This window comes from Pristis pectinata, chromosome 10 (genome assembly GCF_009764475.1).
Source record: "Pristis pectinata isolate sPriPec2 chromosome 10, sPriPec2.1.pri, whole genome shotgun sequence".
Classification (NCBI taxonomy): domain Eukaryota; kingdom Metazoa; phylum Chordata; class Chondrichthyes; order Rhinopristiformes; family Pristidae; genus Pristis; species Pristis pectinata.
The window spans coordinates 6,498,642-6,525,620 of record NC_067414.1 but is presented as its reverse complement, the minus strand read 5'-3'; the positions used below and the strand labels follow the sequence as shown (position 1 = coordinate 6,525,620).

At 46.6% G+C, this 26,979-nt stretch overlaps 1 protein-coding gene across 4 annotated transcripts in view; it reads left to right on the top strand.

Moving 5' to 3' along the window:
- Window positions 1-25,075, top strand: part of elovl5 (ELOVL fatty acid elongase 5) — a 154,218-nt gene extending 129,143 nt beyond the window's left edge. For all 4 annotated transcript variants that reach the window (XM_052024417.1, XM_052024419.1, XM_052024416.1 and 1 more), the window contains 3 exons: window positions 2,855-2,979; window positions 16,368-16,502; window positions 21,706-25,075. In XM_052024417.1, the coding sequence (XP_051880377.1) occupies window positions 2,855-2,979; window positions 16,368-16,502; window positions 21,706-21,831 (386 nt within the window). In that variant the 3' untranslated portion in view covers window positions 21,832-25,075. The remainder of the gene's footprint in view (window positions 1-2,854; window positions 2,980-16,367; window positions 16,503-21,705) is intronic.
- Window positions 25,076-26,979: the final 1,904 nt, after the last annotated feature.

Sequence of the window (26,979 nt, the reverse complement as noted above, 5' to 3'; positions counted from 1 at the left end):
AGCCACTGACTCGCAGCTCCAGCGACCCGGGTTCGATCCTGAGCTCGACCGCTGTCTGCGTGGAGTTTGCGTGGACGTCCTCCTTGTGTGGGTTTCCTCCTGGTGCTCCAGTTTCCTCCCATGTCCCGACGACGTGCCGGCTGGTGGGGTTATTGGCTGCTGTAAATTGCCCCCAGTGTGTGGGTGAGGGGTAGAATCCGGGGGGGAGGGGGGTGGTACTTGATGAGAAGGTGGAGGGAATAAAATGGGATCAGTGTAAAGGGGTGGTTGATGGTCAGTGCGGACAAGATGGGCCGAAGGGCCAGTTTCCATGCTGTATCTCTCTGTGATTCTTTCCAACCACTGTTTCCCTGCCTGTGGACACCAGGTGCTGGGGGTGGGGGGTGGGAGGGGTTGGTGGGTGAATGCAGGAGGTGAGTGCTGTTACACCACTGCCCATGGCCCAGTTAGAGTGGGAGGGCTTCCTTGTCCAACAGACTGCTGAGTAACTAACCCCACCCATTGACCAGCCACGTCACCCTAACCCTGAGAAGGGCTGAGATGTGGCAGATGGAGTTCAACCCGGATATATGTGAAGTGATACCCCTCGGGAGATGAAATTTGAAGGCAGAATACAAGGTTAATGGCAGGACTCTTAGCAGTGTAAAGGGACAGAGGGATCTTGGGTTCCACGTCCATAGATCCCTCAAGGTTACCACACAGGTCAATAGGGTTGTTAAGAAGGCGTGTGGTGTGTTGGCCTTCATTAGTCGGGGTATTGAGTTCAAGAGTCGCGAGGTGATGTTGCAGCTCTATAGAACTCTGGTCAGACCACAATTGGAGTATTGTGTTCAGTTCTGGTTGCCTCAATATAGGAAGAATGTGGAAGCTTTAGAGAGGGTGCAGAGGAGATTTACCAGGATGCTGCCTGGATTGGAGACCATGTCTTATGAGGATAGGTTGAGCGAGCTGGGGTTTTTTTCTTTGGAGAGAAGGAGGATGAGAGGTGACTTGACAGAGATGTAAAAGATGATAAGAGGCATAGATCGAGTGGACAGTCAGAGACTTTTTCCCAGGGTGACAATGGCTAACACGAGGGGACATAATTTTAAGGTGATTGGGGGAAGGTATAAGGGGGACGTCAGGGGTAAGGTTTTTACACAGAGAATGGTGGGTGCATAGAACGCACTGCCGGCAGAGGTTGTGGGGGCAGATACATTAGGGACATTTAAGAGACTCTTAGATAGCCACATGAATGACAGAGAAATTGGGGGATATATGGGAGGGAAGGGTTAGATAGAGCAGGATAAAATGTCGGCACAACTTTGTGGGCCGAAGGGCCTGTACTGTGCTGTAGTGTTCTATGTTCTATGTTATGTAACTCCTGACGATCAATCCACACCCCTCCTCACACATCCTCCCATGCTATGGACACCCGCCCCCTCCCTACACCAGAATCCAGACCCATTTTCAACCAGCTCTCCCCACCCAAAGAGCTCCCCCCTCCTCTTGTAAGCAGCCCTCTTGTGAAACAAGCTTCCCATTCCAAAAGGCCGCAAGCTGACTGGGTCCGTTCTTCCATGTTCCCTGCCTCTGTAACGACCCACCCTAAGCCCACCCCCTCGACCCCCTGCAGGGAACTTGTCTCTGGGCCAAATCCAGGGCTTTGTGCCTGGGTTTAGTGTAAAACAGCCCTGTCCCATAAGTGCAAGCCATTTGGAAGTCATGAGTGCTGATCAGAGTGAAAACTGAAACAAACGGTGTTTTAATGCTGAGTTATTTTGGGTTTAGTTGCTCTTCATTGCTGCGGTTTACTTTCTGAAGCCGACAGTGTGACCATTTTAAAAATTTAACAACCAGACAACTCTCCCTTCCAGACCTAATAATTTGAATGGTACACTTGGAAATTGGCTTTTAATTGGTTTCGAATTGTCCTCTTAGCTTAAAAGACAATATGGTCCTTTTAAACATGCTATTCTCAATTACTTTTACTGAATGCATGGATTGGATGGAGGTTGTTAAATTTCTGTTGTCTTTTTTTACGTAAATTGAGGTATTTCTTGACAAATCATTCACTTCTTTGTTCCATATGGCCTGAATGAGCTCTGAGCAAAATTGACCTGACTGCCATGGATTGAGAGATGCGTAGTCCTTTAAGGAAGGGTAGTTTTGTACAATGCAGTAACACAAAATGTTCCCTTGCGTGCATTAATGAATTTTGGCCACTGCCAGTTGCAAATGAAATTTCAATTTTGCTCCCTTGTCGCATTCACCACTGTTAATTAAGAGGTGTTTGCAACTCGTCCCTTGGCAAGTCTGTTAGCCAGATCTGAATCTGCTACCTGTGAACAAGTGACGGTTGCTAATTTATGCTGTTGCCATTTCGATAATCCAAATTGTCTAGTCCTGGAGAATTAGAAAAAACTTGGAAAGTGGCCCCAGTGATTCACCTCCAGCAAGGCCAAATTTTCGGGAACCCACAGTCGAATCGAAAATATTCGTGATGTTTTCTGCTCATTCTTTTAACCTTTATATTCAGTAGTCCATGTACCTATCTGCCTGTTTTAGTCACTGTGCAGTTCATTGCATGCTAGCCCATTTAGAGAGAAATCCCGTTGAACTACGTAACTTCCAGACTGATAGAGATCGTGCTTATATTGTGTTGCTAGTGCGTAATGTAGCATTGGGAAGAAATAGACCTTTTAAAACTGGGTTATCTCCAGAACTAAGCAGCTGGCTTCCTTCAGTTGAAAAATTGTCACATTACATGAGCTGCTCTTCTACACCCTTGTTTCTGGTTCCTGAATTTTCCAGATTTTAGCATCGAGTCTGCGTGTCTGTCGTGATCGGCTGATCTCCCCTTGTTTATTTGCAGCTTTCTTTGGGGCTACCCTTAACAGTTTCATCCATGTGTTGATGTACTCCTATTATGGTCTGTCTGCTATCCCAGCCATGCGTCCTTACCTCTGGTGGAAGAAGTACATCACACAAGGGCAATTGGTAAGTGAAACTTGATGCTTGAGTCAGATGTTCAAATTGATGTACAGAGGGATTTTGGGGTCCAAGTCCATAGCTCAGTGAAAGTGACCATGCAAGTAGATAGGAGGGGGGTAAAGAAGGCATATGTCATGCTTGCCTTCATTGGTCAGGGCATTGAAGAGAAGAGTAAAGTTGCAGGTATATAAAACTTTCGTTAGGCCGCACTTGGAGTATTGTGTGCAGGCATGGTAGTGTAGCGGTTAGCGTAACGCTACTACAGCGCCACCAACCCGGGTTCAATTCCGGCCGCTGTCTGTAGGGAGTTTGTACGTTCTCCCCGTGTCTGCGTGGGTTTCCTCCGGGTGCTCCGGATTCTTCCCACATTCCAAAGACGTACGGGTTAGAAAGTTGTGGGCATGCTATGTTGGCGCCGGATGCTGCACCCAGAACACTCTATGCAAAGGTGCTAATAAAGAAATCTTATCTTAAATTCTGGTCGCCCCATTGCCCCATGTTTTCTCTGGAGTGCTGGAGACTGAGGGGAGACCTGATAGAGGTTCATAAAATTATGAGAGGCGTAGATAGACAGTCAGAATCTTTTGCCCATTATTCAACAGAAATGTTGAATACTGGAGAGCATAGCTTTAAGGTGGGAGGGGGGAATTTTAAAGGGGATGTGTGGGGCAAGTTTTTTTTCACAGAGAGTGGTGGGTGAAGTTGGTTAAATTTGGGTCACCCCATTACGAGAAGGATGGGGAGGCTTTGGAGAGGGTGCAGAAGAGGTTCACCGGGATGCTGCCTGGATTAGAAGGTATGTGCTATAGGGAGAGATTGGACAAACTTGTGTTGCTTTCTCTGGAGCGTCAGAGGCTGAGGGATGACCTGATAGATGTTTATGAGATTATGAGAAGCATAGCTAGAGTAGGCAGTCAGAATCTTTTGCCCATTATTCAACAGAAATGTTGAATACGAGAAGGCATAGCTTTAAGGTGGGAGGTGGGATGTGTGGGGTAGAGAGACCGGTGGGTGCCTGGAATGCGCTGCCAGGGGTGGTGTTGGAGGCAGATACGATATAGGTGTTCAGGAGGCTTTTAGATAGACACATGAACATGCAGAGAAAGGAGAGATATGGAGCCTGTGCAGGCAGAAGGGATTAATTTAATTTGGCATCATGCTCGGCAGAGGCATCGTGTGCTGAAGGGCTTGTTCCTGTTCCTGTTCTCTGTTCTATGATTTTGCTCGCTCTCTGCCTCAGTGCTGTGTGTGTGTGTGTGTGTGTGTGTGTGTGTGTGTGTGTGTGTGTGTGTGTGTGTGTGTGTGTGTGTATGCGTGCATGTCTGTGTGGGACGTGTGTGTGTGTGTGTGTGTGTGGGACTTGTGTGTGTGTGTGTCTGTGTGTGGGGCTTGTGTATGTCTGATTGTATATGTGTGTGGGGGGCTTGTGTGCGTGTGAGTGTGTGTGTGAGACTGTGAGTGCAAGTGTGTGTGTGTGGTAGTTTGTGAGAGTGTGAGTGTGTGTGAGTGTGTGTGTGTGTGAGTGTGTGTGTGAGAGTGTGTGAGTGTGTGTGTGTGAGTGTGTGAGACTGTGAGTGCAAGTGTGTGTGTGTGGTAGTTTGTGAGAGTGTGAGTGTGTGTGAGTGTGAGTGTGTGTGTGTGTGAGAGTGTGTGTGTGTGTGTGTGTGAGTGTGTGTGTGTGTGTGTGTGAGAGTGTGTGTGTGTGAGTGTGTGTGTGTGTGAGTGTGTGTGTGTGTGTGTGTGAGTGTGTGTGTGTGTGTGTGTGAGTGTGTGTGAGTGTGAGTGTGTCGGGGGGGGGGGGTGGCTTGTGTGACTATCACCCAAGAGCAGAGATGCTGAAGTTCTTATCCTGCACTGAAGTGAAAGGTCCTGTGTTTCTGACTTTTGCAATTGATTCAAATCGAGCTCTCGACCCCATCCCTTGTGACTGATTTCCCCGCCGTGTGTCACACACTCTCCAGTCAGTGACTAATCAGCTTTTGTATGATGGTTGCAATTTCCAGCTGGTGACCGGGTTATACTTGCCAGCTCAGTGCCCCATGATCAGAGGGGTGTGGGATAGACGTTCAGTGGAAAGCAATGACGATGCAGAAAGAACAGGAGCTCAGCGAAGGAGGAGAGTCAGACGCAGCAAATTCAGGGATGGAAAAGGATTCGGAGCATATCCTGACAGGAGTAACCTCCCAGGATCGTGAGGCTGATGTGATCCTTCAGCCGATATAAGATGGTTATAGAGAAGAGACTTTTCTTATGGGGCATGGCAGGGTAGATGTTGAGATGCTTCCACCAGAGAGAATCTTGAACGATGCTGTTGGTATTAGTAACTGGTTTATTATTGTCACGTACTGAGGTACAGTGAAAAAATTTGTTTTGCATGCCATCCATACAGATCATTTCAAAACATATTAACGTCGAGGTAGTACAAGGGAAAAGCAATAGCAGAATGCAGAATATAGTGTTACAGTCACAGAGAAAGTGCAGTGCAGGCAGACAATAAGGTGCAAGGCCATGATGAGATCGATTGTGAGGTCAAGAGTTCATCTGTAATGTAAAAGAGGTCCATTCAATAGTTTTATAACAGCGGGATAGAAGCTGTCCTTGAGCCTGGTGGTGCATGTTTTCAAGCTTTTGTATCTTCTGCCCGATGGGAGGGGGGAGAAGAGAGAATGTCTGGGGTGGTTGGGTCTCTGATTATTCTGGCTGCTTTCCCGAGGCAATGAGAAGTATAGACAGAGTCCATGGAGGGAAGGCTGGTTTCCGTGATGTGCTGGGCTGTGTCCACTACTCTCTGCAGTTTCTTGGGTTCTTGGGCAGAGCAGTTGCTGTACCAAGCCGTGATGCATCCAGATAGGATACTTAGCTAGGGGATTTAGTTACTGGAGTAGGACTGGTCATTTAAAACTGAGGTGTGTAGGAACTCACATGGAGGATGGAGGGATACAGACCATGTGCAGGCAGGTGAGATTAGCTGAAGTTGGCATAATGGTCAGCACAGACTTCGTGGGCTGAAGGGCCTGTTCCCGTGCTGTACTGTTCCACGTTCTATGTCCTACTCACGGAGGGTGGTGAATCTCTTGAATTCTCTATCCCAGAGGCTGGATTACTGGGGGGATTTAGGGAAGTGGTGGATCTGTTTTTGAAAGATCAAGGAACTGAGTGCAATGGGGAAATGGCATAGAAGAGGAGATGACGCCTGGGGCAGATCCGCTGTGGTCATATTGGATGGCAGGGACAGGTTTGAGGGGCTGAGTGGCCTACTCCTGCTCCTGTTTCCTAGTTCATGGAATGTGTACATCACTCTGTGTTAACTCTGGAGAATCCTCGGGGAAGGGAGTGCAGGAGAGCACTAGTACAAAGGCTTGGCCCTTAACACATTGGAGATTGTACGCGGCGCTAATCAGGTTCGGAGAGAAAAAGATTTGCAAAAGAAAAAGATTGAGAAAGATGCAATGGAGAGAAAAAGTTTGGAAGTGGGAAGCAGATTCCTTATTCAACAACAACATTTATCCTATTTTGTGTGCAAAAACAGAAGGTATATTCAGATCAGAAATATGTAGAAAGAAGTAAAAAAAAAAGAAATTAAATTTCTTTAAAGCAAGGCTAAAAAGTTGGAGAGTGGAAGGTTACTTTTAAGTCGCTGGTTGAAGATAATGATTGTTGAATGACTAAGGGTGAGGTCATCTTAAATAAAGATCTTAAAAGAAAACTTGCCTCTAAGGAATTGGGAGGCAGCAAGAATCTTGCTGCTCCTTAAAAAAACACAGAAGAATCTTTTTTTCCCTGCGGTGGGAGTGTCTTAGACAACAGGGCTTAGTTTGAAGGCGAGAGGGAGAAGGTTTAGAGTGGATCAGAGGGGGATTTTTTTAAAAATGGAGAGTAGTTGCAAAGAGAGAGAGTTGTCCTTCCCACCCCAGTCAAACTCTCTTCTCCGCCCTTCCATCGGGCAGAAGAAACAGAAGCTTGAAAACGTGCATCACCAGGCTCAAGGACAGCTTCGATCCCTATCCCTTGAGTGGACCCCTTTCATGATAAAGATGAACTCTTGATCTCTCAATCTACCTTGTCTTGGCCCTTGCACCTTATTGTCTGCCTGCACTGCACTTTGTATCTGTAACACTATATTCTGCATTCTGTTATTGTTTTCTCTTGTACTACCTCAATGCACCGCTGTAATGAAATGATCTGTATGGATGGCATGCAACACAAAGTTTTTCACCATACCTCGGTACATGTAACAACAATAAACCAATCACCAATTTGTAACTGGATCGTGCTACCTGAGGGGATAGTGGAGGCAGATACTCTCACAACATTGAGCAAGTATCTTGACAAGCACTTGAATCACCAAGGTATAGAAGGCGATGGACCTACTCGGGAAAAAAGGGATTAGGATGGATAGGTGCACTGGTCACCATGGACATGATGGGCTGAAGGGCCTATTTCCCTGCTGCATGACTGTAGGGATCAACTTGGAGCGATTCTGTCTCTCAATTAGGAAAAGGAGGAAGCCCTGTGCATAATGGATAGATAGTTTGTCAGAAGCTGATAAACCTAGAGAGGTGTCACCGGTAAAGTCACATGTAGGCTTGGATGATGAGTCAAGTCGTTGATGCAGAGAGAGAACCGGACAGGCACGTGAGCAGGGTCAGGGAATCCCAAGGAAATGGAGAGAGAGTTAAAATCTGAATCAGTAACTACTTGTCCCTCCCTCCCTCCCTCCTTCTATTCCCCTCCCACCCTCTCACCCTCCCCTCTCCCCTTCCCCTCCCTCCCTCCTTACAGCCCCTCCCCTCCCTCCCTCCCACCCTCTTCCCCTCCCTCCATCCCCCTCCCCTCCCTCCCTCCCACCCTCTCACCCTCCCCTCTCCCCTTCCCCTCCCTCCCTCCTTCCAGCCCCTCCCCTCCCTCCCACCCTCTCCCCCTTCCTCTCCCTCCCTCTCTCTCATCTTTACTTCTACCGAAATGATATGAAAAGGAGAAAGGTAGTTTACTTTAAGCAGAAGGTCTCATTCTTAAGCTTGCGAACAATGTGTAGTTAAAGAACAGGCATGATTGGAAGTCAAAGAGTTAAATGCATGAAGTTTGGCAAAATACACTCATAAGAAATGATTTAAAGAAGGCAAGTGTAGAAAATTATGAAAGAAATACATATTGTTGCCTATAGGAAAGAGATAAAGGGTGGGGTTAAACAAGCTACAGTCAGGATGAATGATTGTGCCCTGGATTATGAAATAAAAATAATGAAAGGACTGTTCCAATGTTCATTCTCCCCGTGTCTGCATGGGTTTCCTCTGGGTGCTCCGGTTTCCTCCCACATTCCAAAGACATACGGGTTAGGAAGTTGTGGGCATGCTATGTTGGCGCCGGAAGCATGGCGACACTTGCGGGCTGCCCCCAGAACACTCTACGCAAAAGATGTATTTCACTGTACATGTGACTGATAAGAGGTATCTTATCTTATAAATCAGTCAGTAACTTCTGAAGTTTGTGTGGATGAAGAAATATCAAAGTTGTGGTCCAAAATACCTTGTTGTCCACAGGAGTTATAACAGCACCTTTCCAATATACTCAGCATTTCGATTCACTAAAGGGGACGAAATTGCCATGCTTACCTCTAGTTACCCCTCAAAGTCACCAGAGGCCAATGCTTTTTCTTCCCAGTGTGTCTATTAGTCATGCGATCTGTTGAAATAATTGCCAAGGGACCTCAGGTATGGGAACTTTTATAAGATAAGATTTCTTTATTAGTCACATGTACATCGAAATACACAGTGAAATGCATCTTTTGCATAGAGTATTCTGGGGGCAGCCCGCAAGTGTCGCCACGCTTCCGGCACCAACGTAGCATGCCCACAACTTCCTAACCCGTATGTCTTTGGAATGTGGGAGGAAACCGGAGCACTCAGAGGAAACCCACGCAGGCACGGGGAGAACGTACAAACTCCTTACAGACAGTGGTCGGAATTGAACCCTGGTCTCTGGCGCTGTAATAGCATTACGCTAACCACTACGCTACCATGCCTGCCCACACACTGCCGTGCCTTTTCATTCATTTAGAATTTATTTGGTACTGGAGATTTATAAAGAAAAACAACTTATAACTTCCTTCTCTTTCCAGTCATGATGAAGGGTCTCGGCCTGAAATGTCGACTGTCCATCTCCCTCCACAGATGCTGCCTGACCCGCTGAGTTCCTCCAGCATCTTGTGTGCTGTTTATAACTTACTTAACTTTTTTTTTCCTCTCTCTTTTTGAATTCTGTCTTTCTCCCCCAAACTTTATTTTGATGATGTACTTGATTCCCACCTAATTCTTGGTTCATGTTTCTTACTTTAGACTGGCAGTGAAATTAAAATGTCTTGAAATTTTTCTAAGTCCATTTTTAGCACCCAACCAGCTGGCGCTGTGACCCCAAATATTCACTGTGTGTGTCTCTGTGAGGATTCTTCAATCTGATTTAGAGTCAAAAGCGTTTTGCAGCTCAGAAACAGGCCCTTCAGCCCACCATGACTATGCCAACCATCTGTACAGATTCCATTTACCAGCCCTTGGTCAATGGTCTACTGTGCCTTGGCAATTCAGGATGCTTTTAAACTGTTGTGTCAGCACCTGCCTCCACCAGCTTCTTAGGCAGTCCATTCCAGATTCCAACCAAGGTGCAGGGGACCCACAGTGACTCGGCCATTTGGATTCAGAACTGGCTTGCCCGTAGAAGACAGAGGGTAGTGGTCGATGGAACTTATTCTGGCTGGAGGTCTGTGACTAGTGGTGTTCCGCAGGGATCTGTACTGGACCTCTGCTATTTGTGATATAGTAAGTTCGCTGACAAGATTAGTGGCATTGTGGATAGTATAGAAGATTGCCAAAGGATACAGCAGGATATAGCTCAGTTGCAGATACGTATGGGCAGAGAAATGGCAAATGGAGTTTAATCCAACCAAGTGTGAGGTCTTGCACTTTGGGTGATCAAATGTAAAGGGACAGTACACTGTTAATGGCAGGACCCTTAACAGTGTTGATGTACAGAGGGATCTTGTGGTCCAAGTCCATAACTCCCTGAAGGTGGCTGCACAGGTTGGTAGGGCGGTAAAGAAGGCGTATGGCACTTCGTTCAAGAGTCAGGATGTCATGCTACAGCCAAGTTCCTCACCATTTCATCTTTTGTCTTCTTGTCACTGCCTGAGAGAGACTAAACTCTCCAAGGTGGAGAAGAGCGTTAGACAGATCTAACAGCCTGAGTGGTTTCTTCATTACTTGCAGGTTTCAACCCAAGGTATCTTCAGAGATGCTCTGATGGTGTCCTTGTCACATTTCTTTTGAGCACTGCAAGTCCTTTGACCTTGACTGACAAGAGGACTGGCCCCACACAACCACTGTCTAGAGAGAGAGAGAGCGAGTGAGGTATAGAGGGTGTCATAGAAAAGAGAGATGAGAGATTTTCTTGTCCCTGGTGGTGTTGGCTTTGAAGAGAACGCTTGACGTTTTGTATGGTTGTCTCCATCAGATACTGAGGTGACATTGATGGTGCTGCTCCTAGATCTTTCAAAGATTTTGATATGAAACTCTGGTTTCACAGCTGGAGGGAAGGGTTGGTCTGAACATAGCATTGTGCCCAGACCTTGATTGGAGTGCAGAGATCATGGTTAGCTTCATGTAGTCAGAATTTACACACCGGACCCCATGGTTGAAAATCTTTTGTCAATCTTACTTCCTGGGAAAGCAGTCAAGTAAGGAAACATATGCGCAGAATAGAACATAGAACATAGAACATTACAGCACAGTTCAGGCCCTTCAGCCCACGATGTTGTGCCCACATTTTATCCTGCTCTAAGATCTATCTAACCCTTCCCTCCCACATAGCCCTCCATTTTTCTATCATCCATGTGCCTATCTAAGAGTCTCTTAAATGTTCCCAATGTATCAGCCCCTACCAGCATCCCTGGCAGCGCGTTCAACGCACCCACCACTCTCTGTGTAAAAATCTTACCTCTGACATCCCCCCTGTACTTTCCTCCAATCACTTTAAAATTATGCCCCCTCGTGTTAGCCATTTCTGCCCTGGGAAAAAGTCTCTGACTGTCCACTCGATCTGTGCCTCTTATCATCTTGTTCACCTCTATCAAGTCACCTCTCATCCTCCTTCTCTCCAAAGAGAAAAGCCCGAGCTCGCTCAACCTATCCTCATAAGACCTGCTCCCCAATCGAGGCAGCATCCTGGTAAATCTCCTCTGCACCCTCTCTAAAGCTTCCACATCCTTCCTATAATGAGGTGACCAGAACTGAACACAATACTCCAAGTGTGGTCTCACCAGAAGTTTAAAAGCTGCAACATCAACTCAGTACCCTGACTAATGAAGGCCAACACACCACATACCTTCTTAACAACCCTATTGCCCTGCGCGGCAACCTTGAGGGATCTATGGACGTGGACCCCAAGATCTCTCTGTTCCTCTGCACTTCTAATCTTGATACATGCATAAGGTGTGGGTTGTCCAGGAGCTGGTTTGCTTCCTTAATAACAGTGTTGCATTTGTATGAGGTTTTGGGTGGTCTGCATGCCTTCCTCTGTGTGCATTACAAAGGCACAGTGCTCTCCAGTGTTGGAATTGGAATTGGTTTATTATTGTCACTTGTACCGAGGTACAGTGAAAAACTTGTCTTGCACACCGTTCATACAGGTCAATTCATTACACAGTGCATTGAGGTAGTACAGGGTAAAACAATAACAGAGTGCAGAATAAAGTGTTACAGTTACAGAGCAAGTGCAGCACATGCAAAGTACTGGAGGAACTCAGCAGGTCAGGCAGCATCTATGGAGGGAAATAAACAGTCGACGTTTCGGGCTGAGACCCTTCACCAGGACTGGAAAGGAAGAGGGCAGAAGCCAGAATAAGAAGGTGGGGGGGAGGGGGAGGAACACACGCAGGCAGGTGACAGGTGAGTTCAGGTGAGAGGGGGAAGGTAGGTGGGTGGGGGAGGGGGAGAAGGTGTAATGAGCTGAGAGGTGACGGGTAGAAGAGGCAAAGAGCTGAAGAAGAAGGAATCCGGTAGGAGAGGGCAGTGGACCATGGAATAAAGGATGGAGGAGGGGACGAGAGGAGATGGGCAGGGGGAAGGGAGCCACAGGAATAAGGGAGGACGAAGGAGTGGGGGGGGGGGGGGGTGGAGAAAGAGAAGGGGAGGGGTTGCCAGAAGTTGAGGTGGGGAATAGATGGACAGGTTATGAGGGTGGGGGAGGGGAATGTGAAGGGGTGAGGGGGCCACAAGAATGAGGGAAAACAGGGGGGGAGGTAAGGGGATAAAGGTGGGGTGTGGAGGAGAGGGGAGGGGTTACCGGAAGTGAGAGAAATCGGTGTTGAGGCCGTCAGGTCGGAGACTCCCAAGGCGGAATATGAGGTGTCGTTCCTCCAACCTGCGCCTGGCCTCGACGTGGCAGTAGCGGAGGCCGTGGGCAGACACGTCAGTGTGGGAGCGGGATGTGGAATTGAAGCGGGGGGCCACCGGGAGGTCCCGGCTGTTGCGGCGGACGGAGCGAAGGTGCTCGACGAAGCGGTCACCCCGATCTGTGTCGGGTCTCACCGACGTACAGGAGGCCGCACCGGGAGCACCGGATGCAATAAATGACACCCTCGGTCTCACAGGTGAAGCGCTGCCTCACCTGCAAGGACTGTCTAGGGCCTAGGGTGGTGAGGGAGGAGGTGTAGGGGCAGGTGTAGCGCTTTGTACGGTTGCAGGGAGAAGTGCCAAGAGGGTCATCTCTATCTTCCAGTACCCCTCCCCACCCCCTACCCCATTTTTATCCCATTGCCCCCCTTTGTTTTCCCTCAACCCTTCCCTTTCCCCTCCCCTGCCCTCATGACCTGCCCAACTATCCCCCACCTCCTTCCCTTTATTCCATGGTCCACTGCCCTCTCCTACCGGATTCCTTCTTCTTCAGCTCTTTGCCTCTTCTACCCGGCACCTCTCAGTTTATTACATCTTCTCCCCCTCCCCCACCCACCTACCTTCCCCCTCTCACCTGAACTCACCTGTCACCTGGACTCACCTGTCACCTGCCTGCGTGTGCTCCTCCCCCTCCCCCCACCTTCTTATTCTGGCTTCTGCCCTCTTCCTTTCCAGTCCCAATGAAGGGTCTCGACCAAAGACATCAACTGTTTACTTCCCTCCATAGATGCTGCCTGACCTGCTGAGTTCCTCCAGCATTTTGTGTGGGTTGCTCCAGATTCCAGCATCTGCAGAACCCCTTGTGTCTCAGAGAAGGTGCAGTGCAGGCAGACAACAAGGTGCAAGGTTATAATGAGGTAGATTGTGAGGTCAAGGGTCCATTTTATCACAGTAGGGAACCGTTCAATAGTCTTATAACAGCAGGATAGAAGCTATCCTTGAGCCTGGTGGTACGTGCTTTCAGACTTTTGTATCTTCTGCCTGATGGGAGAGGGTAGAAGAGAGAATGTCCAGGGTGGGTGGGGTCTTTGATTATGCTGGCTGCTTTGCTGAGGCAGCGAAAAGTATAGATAGAGTCCATGGAGGGGAGGCTGGTGTCCGTGATGTGCTGAGCTATGTCCACAACTCTCTGCAGTTTCTTGCAGTCTGGGTCAGAGCAGTTGCTGTACCAAGCCGTGATGCATCCAGATAGGATACTTTCTCTGGTGTCTCAATAAAAATTAGTGAGGGTCAACGGGAACATGCCGAATTTCTTCAGCTGCCTAAGAAAGTAGACTCACTGGTGAGCTTTCTTGGCCATGGCATCTACGTGTTTGGACCAGGACAGGCTATTGGTGATGTTCACTCCTAGGAACTTGAATTGGTTTTGGGCTTGGTAGACAGACAAGCAACATTGACTGTTTCCCATTCATTTGCTACCCAGTGGTAATCCCTGGTGGGTTCCAACAAGGAACAGCGTGGTAGCAAACTAAATGGAGAAAAGGATCAGGGTGAATACACAACCTTGCTTGACTCTGCTGCTAATGGCGGCAGGGTCCATCTCTGAGCCACTGCATTAGGACAATGGTGGTCGTAGTGTAGTGGTTAGCGTAACGCTATTACAGCACCAGCGACCTGGGTTCAATTCCTGCCGCTGTCTGTAAGGAGTTTGTACGTTCTCCCTGTGTCTGCTTGGGTTTCCTCCGGGTGCTCCGGTTTCCTCCCACATTCCAAAGACGTACTGGTTAGGAAGTTGTGGGCATGCTATGTTGGTGCTGGAAGCGTGGCGACACTTGCGGGCTTGCCCCAGAACACTCTATGCCAAAGATGCATTTCACTGTGTGTTTCGACGTACATGTGACTAATAAAGATATCTTATCATGTGATTATACAGGAGGCTCACGCCATTGGTGGATGTCTACAGGTAGCTAAACCTAAGTAGTAGTTGCCACAGGACTATGTAGTTAACAGAGTCAAAGCCCTTAGATCACTGAAAACCTCAAACAATTTCTGGTGTTGATCTAAGCTACTTGGATTTACCCGGCCACATAGATCCTGTCTTTTTATTGTTCTCACTGTGGCTCCGATAGGATCTCTCCAGGAAGAGCAAAGAGCCTGTCCCAGAGGATTCTGTCTAGGAGTGGAGAGGGGCGAGATACCATAGTTGTCCCCATGGTCAGACCGATTCCCCTTCTTGAAAATGCTGACTATTTTAGTGTTCCTTAGATCAGCAAGGATTTCTTCAGAGCTCTTGACATTAAGCCAGAGTTTGTTCATCAGAGCTTTTCTTCCAGCTTTGAAGACTTAAGCAATGTTTGGTATCGGCATTGGTATTGGTTTATTATTGTCACTTGTACGAGGTACAGTGAAAAACTTGCCTTGCATACCGATTGTACAGATCAATTCATTACACAGTGCATTGAGGTAGTACAGGGTAACAACAATAACAGAATACAGAGTAAAGTGTCACAGCTACAGGGAAGTGCATTGCAGGCAGACAATACGGTGCAAGGTCACAACAAGGTAGATTGTGAGGTCAGAGTCCATCTCATCGTATAAGGGAACCGTTCAATAGTCTTATCACCATGGGATAGAGGCTGTCCTTGAGCCTGATGGTACGTGCCCTCAGGCTCCTATATCTTCTGCCTGATGCGAGAGGAGGGAAGAGAGAATGACGCGGGTGGGTGGGGTCTTTGACTATGCTGGCTGCTTCACCAAGGCAGCGAGAGGTATAGACAGAGTCCATGGAGGGGAGGCTGGTTTCCGTGATGTACTGGGCTGTGTCCACAACTCTCTGCAGTTTCTTGTGGTCCTGGGCAGAGCAGTTGCCATACCAATCTGTGATACATCCAGACAGGATGCTTTCTATGGTGCATCGATAAAAGTTGGTGAGAGTCAAAGGCGACATGCCAAATTTCTTTAGTCTCCTGAGGAAATAGAAGTGCTGGTGAGCCTTCTTGGCCGTGGCGTCTATGTGGTTGGACCAGGACAGGCTATTGGTGATGTTCACTCCTAGGAACGTGAAGCTCTCAACCCTCTCGACCTCAGCACTATTGATGTAGACAGGTGCATGTACACCGCCCCCTTTCCTGAAGTCAATGACCAGGTCTTGTTTTGCTGACATTGAGGGAAAGGTTGTTGTCATGACACCATGTCACTAAGCTCTCTATCTCCTTCCTGTACTCCGACTCATCGCTGTTTGAGATAAGGCCCACTATGGTGGTATCATCTGCAAACTTGTAGATGGAGTTAGAGCAGAATCTGGCCGAGCTGTCAAATTGAAAGATCTCATCTGTGATATTCTGGCAAGAATCATTGTAAATCTAGACTTGTGTTGAAGGAGCAAGTTGAGTTCTGGAGCTGGAAGCAGGCTTAATTTAGATACTCAAAAAATAGATAAAACTGCACTTTGCCATTTGGTGTGTGAAAATGTTAGAAGCATTTGTCAATACCATTAACAAACAGTACTTCCTCACTAATAGCCTGCTGCCAGAAGTGTCTGAGAAAGCTTATTTAGACATGTAAATGAGCTGGCAAAGTTATGGCAGTGTCGACTGCAGCTCTTAAGAAAACTTTCTGCCTTAAATTCTAACTTTACCTATCAGACTGATCCCCCAACAATACTCAGATTCATCATCGGTTGTCAAAGCCTCTGTTAATTTGGCAATTCTTAAAAAAAAGAATCAGAATTACCAATTCTCTAACTTTTCTGGTTCACTAGTATAAGGTCAGTGCTCTGAATTGCGTATCTTACTTCGTCTGCCTGCACTGCACTTTCTCTATATCTGTAACACTTCATTCTGCACTCTGTACCCTGTACTACCTCAATGCACTGTCGTAATGAATTGACCTGTATGAACTGTATGCAAGACAAGATTTTCTCTGTGACAATAATAAACCAGTTTACAATTTACAATTGTCTTTGCTTAAAGGATTTAGATTCAAGTTGTATGTTTCTCCAATTTTTTTCAGCTGCAGTTTGTTCTGACGATAATCCAGACCAGTTTTGGTGTTATCTGGCCCTGTGGGTTTCCGAGTGGCTGGCTGTACTTCCAGATTGGCTACATGATCTCTCTGATTATCCTCTTCACAAACTTCTACATTCAGGCAAGTGATCGTGTTGGGTAGCTGTTTAATGAATTCTTACTTGCACGTCTTTATAGCACCTGCCGCTTTTAATTCAATTTGAAAATCCCTGCATCAAGGCATATACCTTGTGTATTTTTCAAGAGAGAACATAGAACATAGAAACATAGAAAACCTAAAGCACAATACAGGCCCTTCGGCCCACAAAGTTGTGCCGAACATGTCCCCACCTTAGAAATTACTAAACTTACCCATGGCCCTCTATTTTACTCAGCTCCATGTACCTATCCAAAAGTCTCTTAAAAAACCCTATCGTATCCGCCTCCACCACCGTTGCCGGCAGCCCATTCCACACACTCACCACTCTCTGAGTAAAAAACTTACCCCTGACATCTCCTCTATACCTACTCCCCAGCACCTTAAACCTATGTCCTCTTATGGCAACCATTTCAGCCCTGGGAAAAGCCTCTGACTATCCACACGATCAATGCCTCTTATCATCTTATACACCTCTATCAGGTCCCCCCTCATCCTCCGTCGCTCCAAGGAGAAAAGGCCGAGTTCCCTCAACCTGTTTCCCTAAGCCATGCTCCCCAATCCAGGCAACATCCTTGTAAATCTCTTCTGCCACAGCAGCCCAACCCACGATCTCGGGCTAATGTGAGGGGAAATTATTCCACAACTTGTTCATGTCCCTCCCGTCATTATTACTTACAGCAGCTGAGAAACAAGGTACGTGGTTAGCTGCATTTGTTGCCTTACCAGCTGTGAAAGAGACACATCAAAAAAAAAATCATCTGATAATTAAGGATGTCCTGAAATCCTGAGTGCATTTCTAAAGCACTTGGCAGAAATCTATTTCCATGCTTTATCTGTCATGAAGAAATCTCTGATGTCAGACTGATATCAGTTCTTTTTATTTGCTTGACCATGTATTCTCTTATGCCACTCACTATTTAACAAAGTAGTTTTACTTTAATGTACATTTCTGACGTGCCTTCCTTAACTCATTTTGAATTTCATCAGAGCACGTCACAAACAAATCACAAGCAATCGTTACGAGGAGCATGCAAGTTCATATATCTCATAGCATAGAAGGAGACCATTCAGCCCATTGAGTCTGTGCCGGATTTTGGAGTGATCCCATCAGTCCCGTTTCCCTGTAACCTGTTCTCTCTCACTCGCCCGTGAACTCACTCAGATTCTACTGCTAATGCAGCTACATCCGGGGCAATTAACAGCGGTCAATTAACTGTCGACTGGCACGACTTCAGGATGCGGGAGGAAACCCAAGCACACGGAGGAAACCCATGTGGTCACAGAGGAACGTGCAAACTCCACACAGACAGCGCCAGAGGTCAGGATCGAACCCTTGTCTCTGGGGCTGCACCACTATAAGCATAAATTTTCAACTCTAGGTTAACCTTCTCAATTTTATTAGTATTTGCACTTTGGTATCTGGAATCTGAGTCAAGAGGGAGATGAGCAGTGTCAAGCCATTTATTGGTATTGGTATTGGTTTATTGTTGTCACTTGTACTGAGGTACAGTGAAAGACTTATCTTGCATACTGTTCACACAGGTCAATTCATAACACAGTGCATTGAGGCAGTACAGGGTAAAAACACTAACAGTGCAGAGTAAAGTGTCACAGCCACAGGGAAGTGCAGTGCAGGCAGATAATAAGGTGCAAGGTCTAACAAAGTGGATTGTGAGGTCAAGAGTCCATCTCATCGTATAAAGGAACGATTCAATAGTCTTATCACAGTGGGATAGAAGCTGTCCTTGAGCCTGGTGGTACGTGCCCACAGGCTCCTGTATCTTCTGCCTGATGGGAGAGGGGAGAAGAGAGAATGACCTGGGTGGGTGGGGTCTTTGATAATGCTGGCTGCTTCACCAAGGTAGTGAGAGGTATTGGCAGAGTCCATGGAGGGGAGGCTGGTTTCCGTGATGTGCTGGGCTGTGTCCACAACTCTGCAGTTTCTTGCGGTCCTGGGCAGAGCAGTTGCCATACCAAGCCGTGATGCATCCAGATAGGATGTTTTCTGTGGTGCATCGATAAAAGTTGGTGAGTGTCAAAGGGGACAAACCAAATTTCTTTAGCCTCCTGAGGAAGTAGAGGCGCTGGTGAGCTTTCTTGGCCGTGGCGTCTACGTGGTTGGACCAGGACTATGTTCCATGTTATGTCGATAGCCAGGAGCAGATACCAGTCCCCTCTTCCAGATCGTTAATGTATATCGTGAACAGTTGCGGGTCCAGCACCGACCCCTGCAGCACCCCGCTCACCACTGATTGCCACCCAGAGAAACACCCATTTATCCCAACTCTCTGCCTTCTATTGGTTAATTAATCCTATATCCATGCTAATACATTACCCCCAACTCCATGCATCTTTATTTTATTGATAAGTCTTCTATGCGGCACCTTATGGAACGCCTTCTGGAAATCCAAGTATACAACACCCACCTGTTCCCCTCTATCCACTGTGCTCATTATATCCTCAAAGAACTCTAGTAGGTTTGTCAAACAGGACCTGCCCTTCCTGAATCCATGCTGTGTCTGCCTGATGGAACCACTTCTATCCAGATGTCTCGCTACTTCTTCCTTAATGATAGCTTCAAACATTTTCCCGATGACAGACGTTAAGCTAACTGGCCCATAGATACCTGCCTTTTGCCTACATCCTTTTTTAAACAATGCTGTGACATTCACTGTCTTCCAATCTGCCGGGACCTGCCCAGAGTCCAGAGAATTTTGGTAAATTATCACAAACGCCTCTACTATAACTTCCGCCATTTCTTTCAGTACCCTGGGAATCATCCCATCAGGACCAGGGGACTTGTCTACCTTTAGGCCCACCAGTTTGCTCATCCCTCCCTCTTTAGTGACAGCGATTGTATCGGGGTCCTCACCTCCCATCGCATCTGTAACATCTCTCTTTGGCACGCTAGACGTGCCCTCCACCGTGAAGACCGACACAAAATAGTTGTTCAAGGCCTCGGCCATTTCCACATTACCCAATATTAATTCCCCCTTCTCATCTTCCAAGGGACCTACATTCACTTTAGCCACCCTTTTCTGCTTCATATAATTATAGAAACTTGTACTATTTTTATATTTTGTGCTAGTTTACTTTCATAATCTATCTTCCCTTTCCTTATTGCTTGCTTAGTGGTTCTTTATTGCTTTTTAAAGTCTTCCCAATTTTCCAGTTTTCCAGACTGTTGAGTAGACTTCACTGCTAAGTTCACAGTTTGCCTTTTCCTTGGTGTCGAGCCCTCAGGACCAGAGATCCCTCCAGTCCTGGTACCTGTTCCTGACTTGCTATCGACATAAAACATTTGACACTGCCCTCTACGCAAAACTCATCTAACGCTCTGTGCTAAAGATGCATTTCACTGTGTGTTTCGATGTACATGTGACTAATAAAGATATCTTATCTCCTTCTCGACGCAGATTCCAGATTCCACACTTTAAGGTGCAAATACTAATAAAATTGAGAAAGGTAACCAAGAGCTGAAATGTTATGCTTATCGTTGTGCAGCTCCAGAGACCCAGGTTCAGTCCTGACCTCTGGCGCTGTCTGTGTGGAGTTTGCACGTTCTCCCTGTGACAATGTGGGTTTCCGCCCACATCCCAGAGACATGATGGTTGGTAGTTAATGAAGTTGAGGAAACGAGAGTCCTCCTTGCTTCATACTCAGGAGGTGCTCCCGGGAATTAGAGGGTGTTAACAGGGGTCATTGTGGCACTGTGTGAGGAGAGATGTGTTACTGACAGCTCTGAGCCTTCTGCCGGCCCTGCAACAGCATTAAATGGTTAATGTGACCTCACCACTGGTGTGGAGTGCAAGGGGGTGAATGGAGTGGCAAAGATCAGTAATTGGTTTATTATTGTCACATGTACCGAGGTACAGTGAAAAACTTTGTTTTATATGCCATCCATACAGATCATTTCATCACATCAGTACGTCGAGGTCGTACAAGGGAAAAGCAATAACAGAATACAGAATAAAGTGTTACAGCTACAGAGAAAGTGCAGTGCAGGTAGACAATAAGGTGCAAGGTCATAATGAGATAGATTGTGAGGTCAAGGGTCCATCTTATCGTACTAGGGGACTATTCAATGGTCTTATAACAGCGGGATAGAAGCTGTCCTTGAGCCTGGTGGTACGTGCTTTCAGGCTTTTGTATCTTCTGCCTGATGGGGTGGGGGAGAAGAGATGATGTCTGGGGTGGGTGGGGACTTTGATTATGTTGGCTGCTTAGGTGTGGGGCTCAGTGCTGCCCTGAGTTGTTGAGCAGCTGGATCCCACAGACTCTCTCATTACCACCTGTCGGATGTGATGGAAGCTGTCAGGGCAGCAGAGTGGCGCAGCTGGTAGAGCCGCTGCCTCACACCTCCAGAGACCCGGGTTCGATCCTGACCTTGGGCGCTGTCTGTGTGGAGTTTGCATGTTCTCCCTGTGGGTTTCTCCCGGGTGGTCTGGTTTCCTCCCACATCCCAAAGACCTGCTGGTTGATAGGTTAAATGGCCACTGTGAGTGGTAAAAGCTGGGTGGAAGTTGATGGGAAAGTAAAATGGGATGGTGGAAATGTGTCGGCACTGACTTGGTGGGCCGAAGGGCCTCTTTCCATGCTGTGTGACTCGACTGTTTGGCCACAGAGCTCTCCCCAGCCTGCAGAGTTCTCAGTGGTAGCAAGCTCTGCGGTGGTCGAGGTCATTGAGTGTTACCACAAGGAAATCTCCAGGCTGGGGAGTGCTGTGCAGTCAAACAAGGTGGAGAGGGGTCAGTGGACAGTAGTTCCCATCACATAGTGTGGATAACGAGAGAGACTGTAGGACCTGGGTGGTCTACCAGTCCCCAGTGATGCACGATCTCACCATGGCGAACAGAGGTAGCCTGGGCCCCACCCCTCAGTGTTAAGCAGACGCCAGGAGAGGGAAGGAGTTTTGTGTCTGGTTCGTGTACATCAGCACACAGCCTGAGCTGGTGTCTTTATTTTCGAGTACGAGCATTCGAAATGGAGAACCAAGAGTATTGTGACGTATCAGTGTCTGCGGGGCACTGCCCAGTGTGGTACCAATGTACTGATTGCATCCGGATTTATTCAAAGAGTTGAGATGAATTGCTTGTTCATTGGACATTTGTGAATTGGCTGTGCTGCTGTTTGCAGAACGAATCCACGCTTATTTCTTTTCCCTTCTGTGTTTCAACGATTCCAGACCTACAAGAAGAAGAGTGCTTGCAAAAGCAAAGACTGTCTAAATGGCTCCACGGTAGCCGTGAATGGACACACCAACGGCCTCCCGGCACAGAAGGCCCACTACTCAGCAAAGAAAACCCACTAAGATTCCAGGGGCTTGCACTGCGCATTGTTGGCACACTTAAGATTTTCGTGATGTTCTAGGGCAGTTTCAAAGGTTACCAATGTGTTAACTATATCCGGTCCTGCGTTGTATAGCCGTAGAGGCTGGGGACTTGGAACTGAATATTGTTGTGATTAATAGGGAAAATAAGTTTAGAGCAACTTCCTTGTCCAAAAAGTCTTAGAAAGATAGAGAAATTCATAACAGCTCTATATAATTTTAAAAGTGGTAGATTATTTCCTGAACTAGAGCAATGGACCCCAGTGTGAATCAGGTAAAACGTAGTTAATTTTAGTTTACAACACTCTTGTTGCCTTACCGCTTATTTGTGTGTTAGGAATTGTCTTGTATTCACTTTAATCTTAAACTATATTTATCTGCTTCGGCAGAAATGTAATTTGGAACAGGCTGTTGACCCACATGCCTTAGCTCTATCTAAAGTTTCAATGCTGCGTAATTATTAGGTTTTAACTGTTTCAAGAATCCCATACCTCCTTGTTATAAATATACTAGTTGGCTTGCTGGTTTTAATAAAGTGGGATTTGACTGTGTTGGCATGTAAATGATTGAGTGCTCCTTAGGTGCGTTCTATACAGTCAATTCCTCATTGGTGCAGAGGACAGCCCAACCATCAAAACTTGCGCACCCCTTTTTACTGATTGCGTCCAATTTGACTCAGCGGATTGGTCGAGAATCCCATGCAGGTCCTCCCCTCCACGTTTGCCAATGGATGTGGTTCCACGCCACCTCTTCATCTTACTTACCATGCCCTTGCCCAGAACTCCAGTCCCTCTTCTCAGGAATTTCTGCGGTTGCAGTTCGACGCATCCGAGGTGGTTTGCACAGTTAGCTTCAGGCTGTGGTTTCCCAGGTGTCTGGAGGAAGAGGTAGATGCCACCGTCGAGGGTATAAACAGTAAATGCTGGAAAAGCACAGTAGCCCAAAGAGGATATGAAAGGGAAAGGAACATTTCTGTTTCTGGAGGATTTGTAAATTCGGCTTTTTCTGTTTTCACTTCAGATTTCCAGCAATCCTGTTTTGTTTTTAAAGAAATCTTTTGAGTAAATCCGGCGTACACATTTGTTGACCCATTTTTAAATGTTGGTTATGAGGCACCATGAGGATATGAGAGAACCCACTCTGTTGTTAGACTTGACGACCTGTCTTGGGTGATCGTGGTGGATAAATGTACCCTAGGTTACGTACACACTGTGATGAACCCATTCCTTCCAGATCGCAAACGACTGCTGTGTTAGTACTGACGTGGGCGTTTCTGTGTGTGTGCGCCGCAATGCTGTTAGTCTGTGAGAGATCCGAGTCCAGGGAAGTGTGTCCCATGTTACCTTGTAGCACGGGAGTCGAAATGATTAGCTGGCGCAAGATCTTCAGCCTGTGAGTTGAGCCCCAGCTTAGAGTGGAGAGGAGGTAAAGAGCTGTCGGTACTGGATAGTGTCTCGATATGCACTGCATTTGGGATGTTATATTAGTTTTTCTTAATTAACAACTTAATGCCATAGACAGGGTAGTGATTTCTAAATAAGAGAGGCACGTTAGTTGTGGGGCAGCAGTTTATAAGCAGTGCAGAATGGAAAAATAAAAGTTATGAGATAAGCTACTCATTAATTAATTACCACCCTGGGGTGTGTGTGAATAAATGTACCTTAGTAACGTACAGCAAGTGACCGGTGAAGTTCCCTCTCAAGGAGCAGCCCGGAATGGTAGCACATACTGGAAACATTGCCCTCCAGATTATTCTGTTTTAAAATTGCAGAAGGATAATATCTTTCTAAGAGGTATGCAGCAGTATTTCTTTGAATAATTCATGCAGTTACACATATGCCTTAAAAAAATAGCAGTGTTCAAAACTTTGTGGTGAACTCTGTGCATTGAAAGAATAGTTGCATAATAGTTTCTAATTTGCATCTACCAGCAGTGTGTTGACCTTAATTCTTTCCACTGTATTTGAAGTACGTGTTTGTTGATAGCTAATGTCTCAGTTGCTTCATGATCTCATTAATAAATACTGTGAATAGGCATCATATTGTTCTTTCTTACTAATAAGACAGCGTCGTATCTAATGAAATTTTGCCTCCAGCTCTTTAGGAAAGACTCCTGGTTCCTTTAAGTGGGTGTATTCTTGTATAAGCCGTGAGTAATTTTTTGGCCCCAGTAGCCCTGAATATTGCGCACAGTCTTTGGCCAACCCATGCATTTGGCCGAATCAAGGAACATCGTCCACTTTCCTCTCCCGTCCCAATGGAGGAGGCTTTTCACACCCCCAGCTTGGGAATGTGCCATGTATCGATCAGTTGAGACGAAGACTAGAAGTTGTCCCTGTCACTTAGTACCCAAAGTATAGCACAACCGTTCTGAATGCATGTAAATTAGTGGCTTAGAGGACTTCAAAATTCAGTTGAAATAATAAGACATTGATGAAGCTGGATTTTTCTACAATGAATTTGTGTTCGTAGAAAGGCATAGTCATTACTGAGTGAAAGGCTGCATTTGAAATTCCCTGCACTTGGATCTTAACAGTCAAACATTCTGATGTGATCAGGTGAAAATTATACCTTCTACAGAGAATAGTCAGTGTACATTTACCAACTCCATTAATGTTTATCAAGGGAGCAAAATGTTTCATGTATTTGGAGTTATCAAGGCTACAATTGCAAGATAGGGTCTCCGAGTACGATTAGGATCTGTGGTTGTTTTAACTGCTGCAAGGCAAGGCCTGAATCCTGACCATGAACGTTTGCACAGTGATGCCTAACAGGAAGGCAGATACAGACAAAACATCAAAGAACGGTACCTTTAGCTGAGCTAAGGCTAGTAGCCATAGCAGAAGCTAGAACTGTCCTTTTTGCCACACTTAGTGGAGAATAAAACACCAGGGTTTTTTTTTCAGAACTTTACATTGGTTTCCCTAACACATTTCAAAAGGAAAATTACTGCTGGGTCTGTGTTGAATCAAAGGCTGCATACATTGTGAGCTACAAGCAAAATTGTTTGTGTCGTCTTAATTAAGTGTGACATACTGTATCCCTTTTTTCATACAAGTACTGAATTATTCAGTTAATGCTGCTCTCAAAATGTCAAATCACGTTTTGTTTGGTAAACTTTGATCACGAGTGTGCTGGTCTAACCTGTGTCTGAGTAACTTGTGTATTCCTCAGTTGTAACATCTGCAGAATCAAAATTTACAGAATTAAAATCTTTACTAAACTTCTACAGTTACCCCAGTTTATTTATGATTCAGTGAATACACAAAACACGCAGAGTTTGGTTTGCTCACACTTCTGTTAATGCATTTTGAAGCCGATATTCCATTCATAGGTCATTATTCTGCCATTAGTGCTGACTTCAGTCACTGTGATTACGGTCTCTTTCCACTCAGGCAGCTCAGTGGGTAATACCATTGGGTGGTCACATTTCTGGGGGAGGCAGTGAAACCGGAAGCAGAAGTGATGAGGTGGAACAAGGTGGCCAACATTGGTTCCCAAAAATAAGGACCGGGTTGTGGGGAAGACTTGTGGAGAACAATACATACGATAAAACAGAAAACGCAGAATCAGGTTTATTATCACTGACATACGTTGTGAAATGTGTTGTTTTGCGGCAGCAGTACAGTGCAAGACATAAAAATTACTATAAGTTACAAAAATAAATAAAGTGAGGTAGTGTTCCTGGGTTCATAGAACATAGACCTTTTGGCCCACGATGTTGTGCTGACATTTTGTCCTGCTCTAAGATCTATCTAACCCTTCTCTCCCACATAACCCCCTATTTCTCTATCATTCATGTGTCTATCTAAGAGTCTCTTAAATATCCCTAATGTACCTGCTCCCATAACCTCCGCCGGCAGTGCGTTCCACGCACCCACCACTCTTTGTGGAAAAAACTTACCTCTGGCACCACCCCCCTCCCCATATCTTCCTCCAATCACCTTAAAATTATGTCCGCTCGTGTCAGCCGTCTTCACCCTGGGAAAAAGTCTCTGACTGTCTACTCGATCGATGCCTCTTATCATCTTGTGCACCTCTATCAAGTCACCTCTCATCCTCCTTCTCTCCAAAGGGAAAAGCCTGAGCTCACTCAACCTATCCTCATAAGACATGCTCTCCAATCCAGGCAGCATCCTGGTAAATCTCCTCTGCACCCTCTCTAAAGCTTCCACATCCTTCCTATAATGAGGCGACTAGAACTGAACACAAAAGTGTGGTCTGACCAGAGTTCTATAGAGCTGCAACATTACCTCGTGGTTATTGAACTCAATACCCCGACTAATGAAGGTCAACACACCATAAGCCTTCTTAACAACCCTATCGACCTGCGTGACAACCTTGAGGGATCTATGAATGTGGACCCCAAGATCCTTCTGTTCCTTCACACTGCTAAGAGTCCTGCTAAGGGTTCATGGACCGTTCAGAAATCTGGTGGTGGAGCGGAAGAAGCTATTCCTAAAACATTGAGAGTGGATCTTCAGGGTCCTGTACCTCCTCCCTGATGGTAGTAACAAGAAGAGGGCACATCCCGGATGGCGAGGGTCGCCTCTTGAAGATGTCCTAGATGGTGGGGAGGGTTGTGCTAGTGAGTCTACAACCCTCTGCAGCCTCTTGTGATCCTGCACATTGGAGCCTCCATACCCAGCAGTGATGCGACCAGTCAGAACGCTCTCCACCGTACGTCAAAATGTGCCGAAATATGCAAAAAGAACCAAGGAGGGGAGAAAACTTGCAGTTGATTCTGTTAAAGTATATCTGGTGGCCCAGAGTGATCGGGATAAAGATTGGTGTCTCCTGGAATGTGCATCCTTTCCCTGGATTGTGGCTTAAACCCAACACCTGCCTTGGGCTTATGGGCTGGATCAACAGCAATGGTGAGACAGAGTATGAACCCAGTGTCACGGTGTCAGAACGACAACCCAGCCCCTAATGTCAGCAAAGCAAAAGAGCTAGTTGTTGACCTAAGGAGGTGGGGGTGGGGGTTAGGGGGTGGTGAACACAGCCCTGCCCTCATCAACGGTGCTGCTGTATTGATGGTCGGCAGTGTAGCAGTTAGTGTAACGCTTTACAGCGCCGGTGACCCGGGTTCAATTCCGGCTGCTGTCTGTAAGGAGTTTGTACGTTCCCC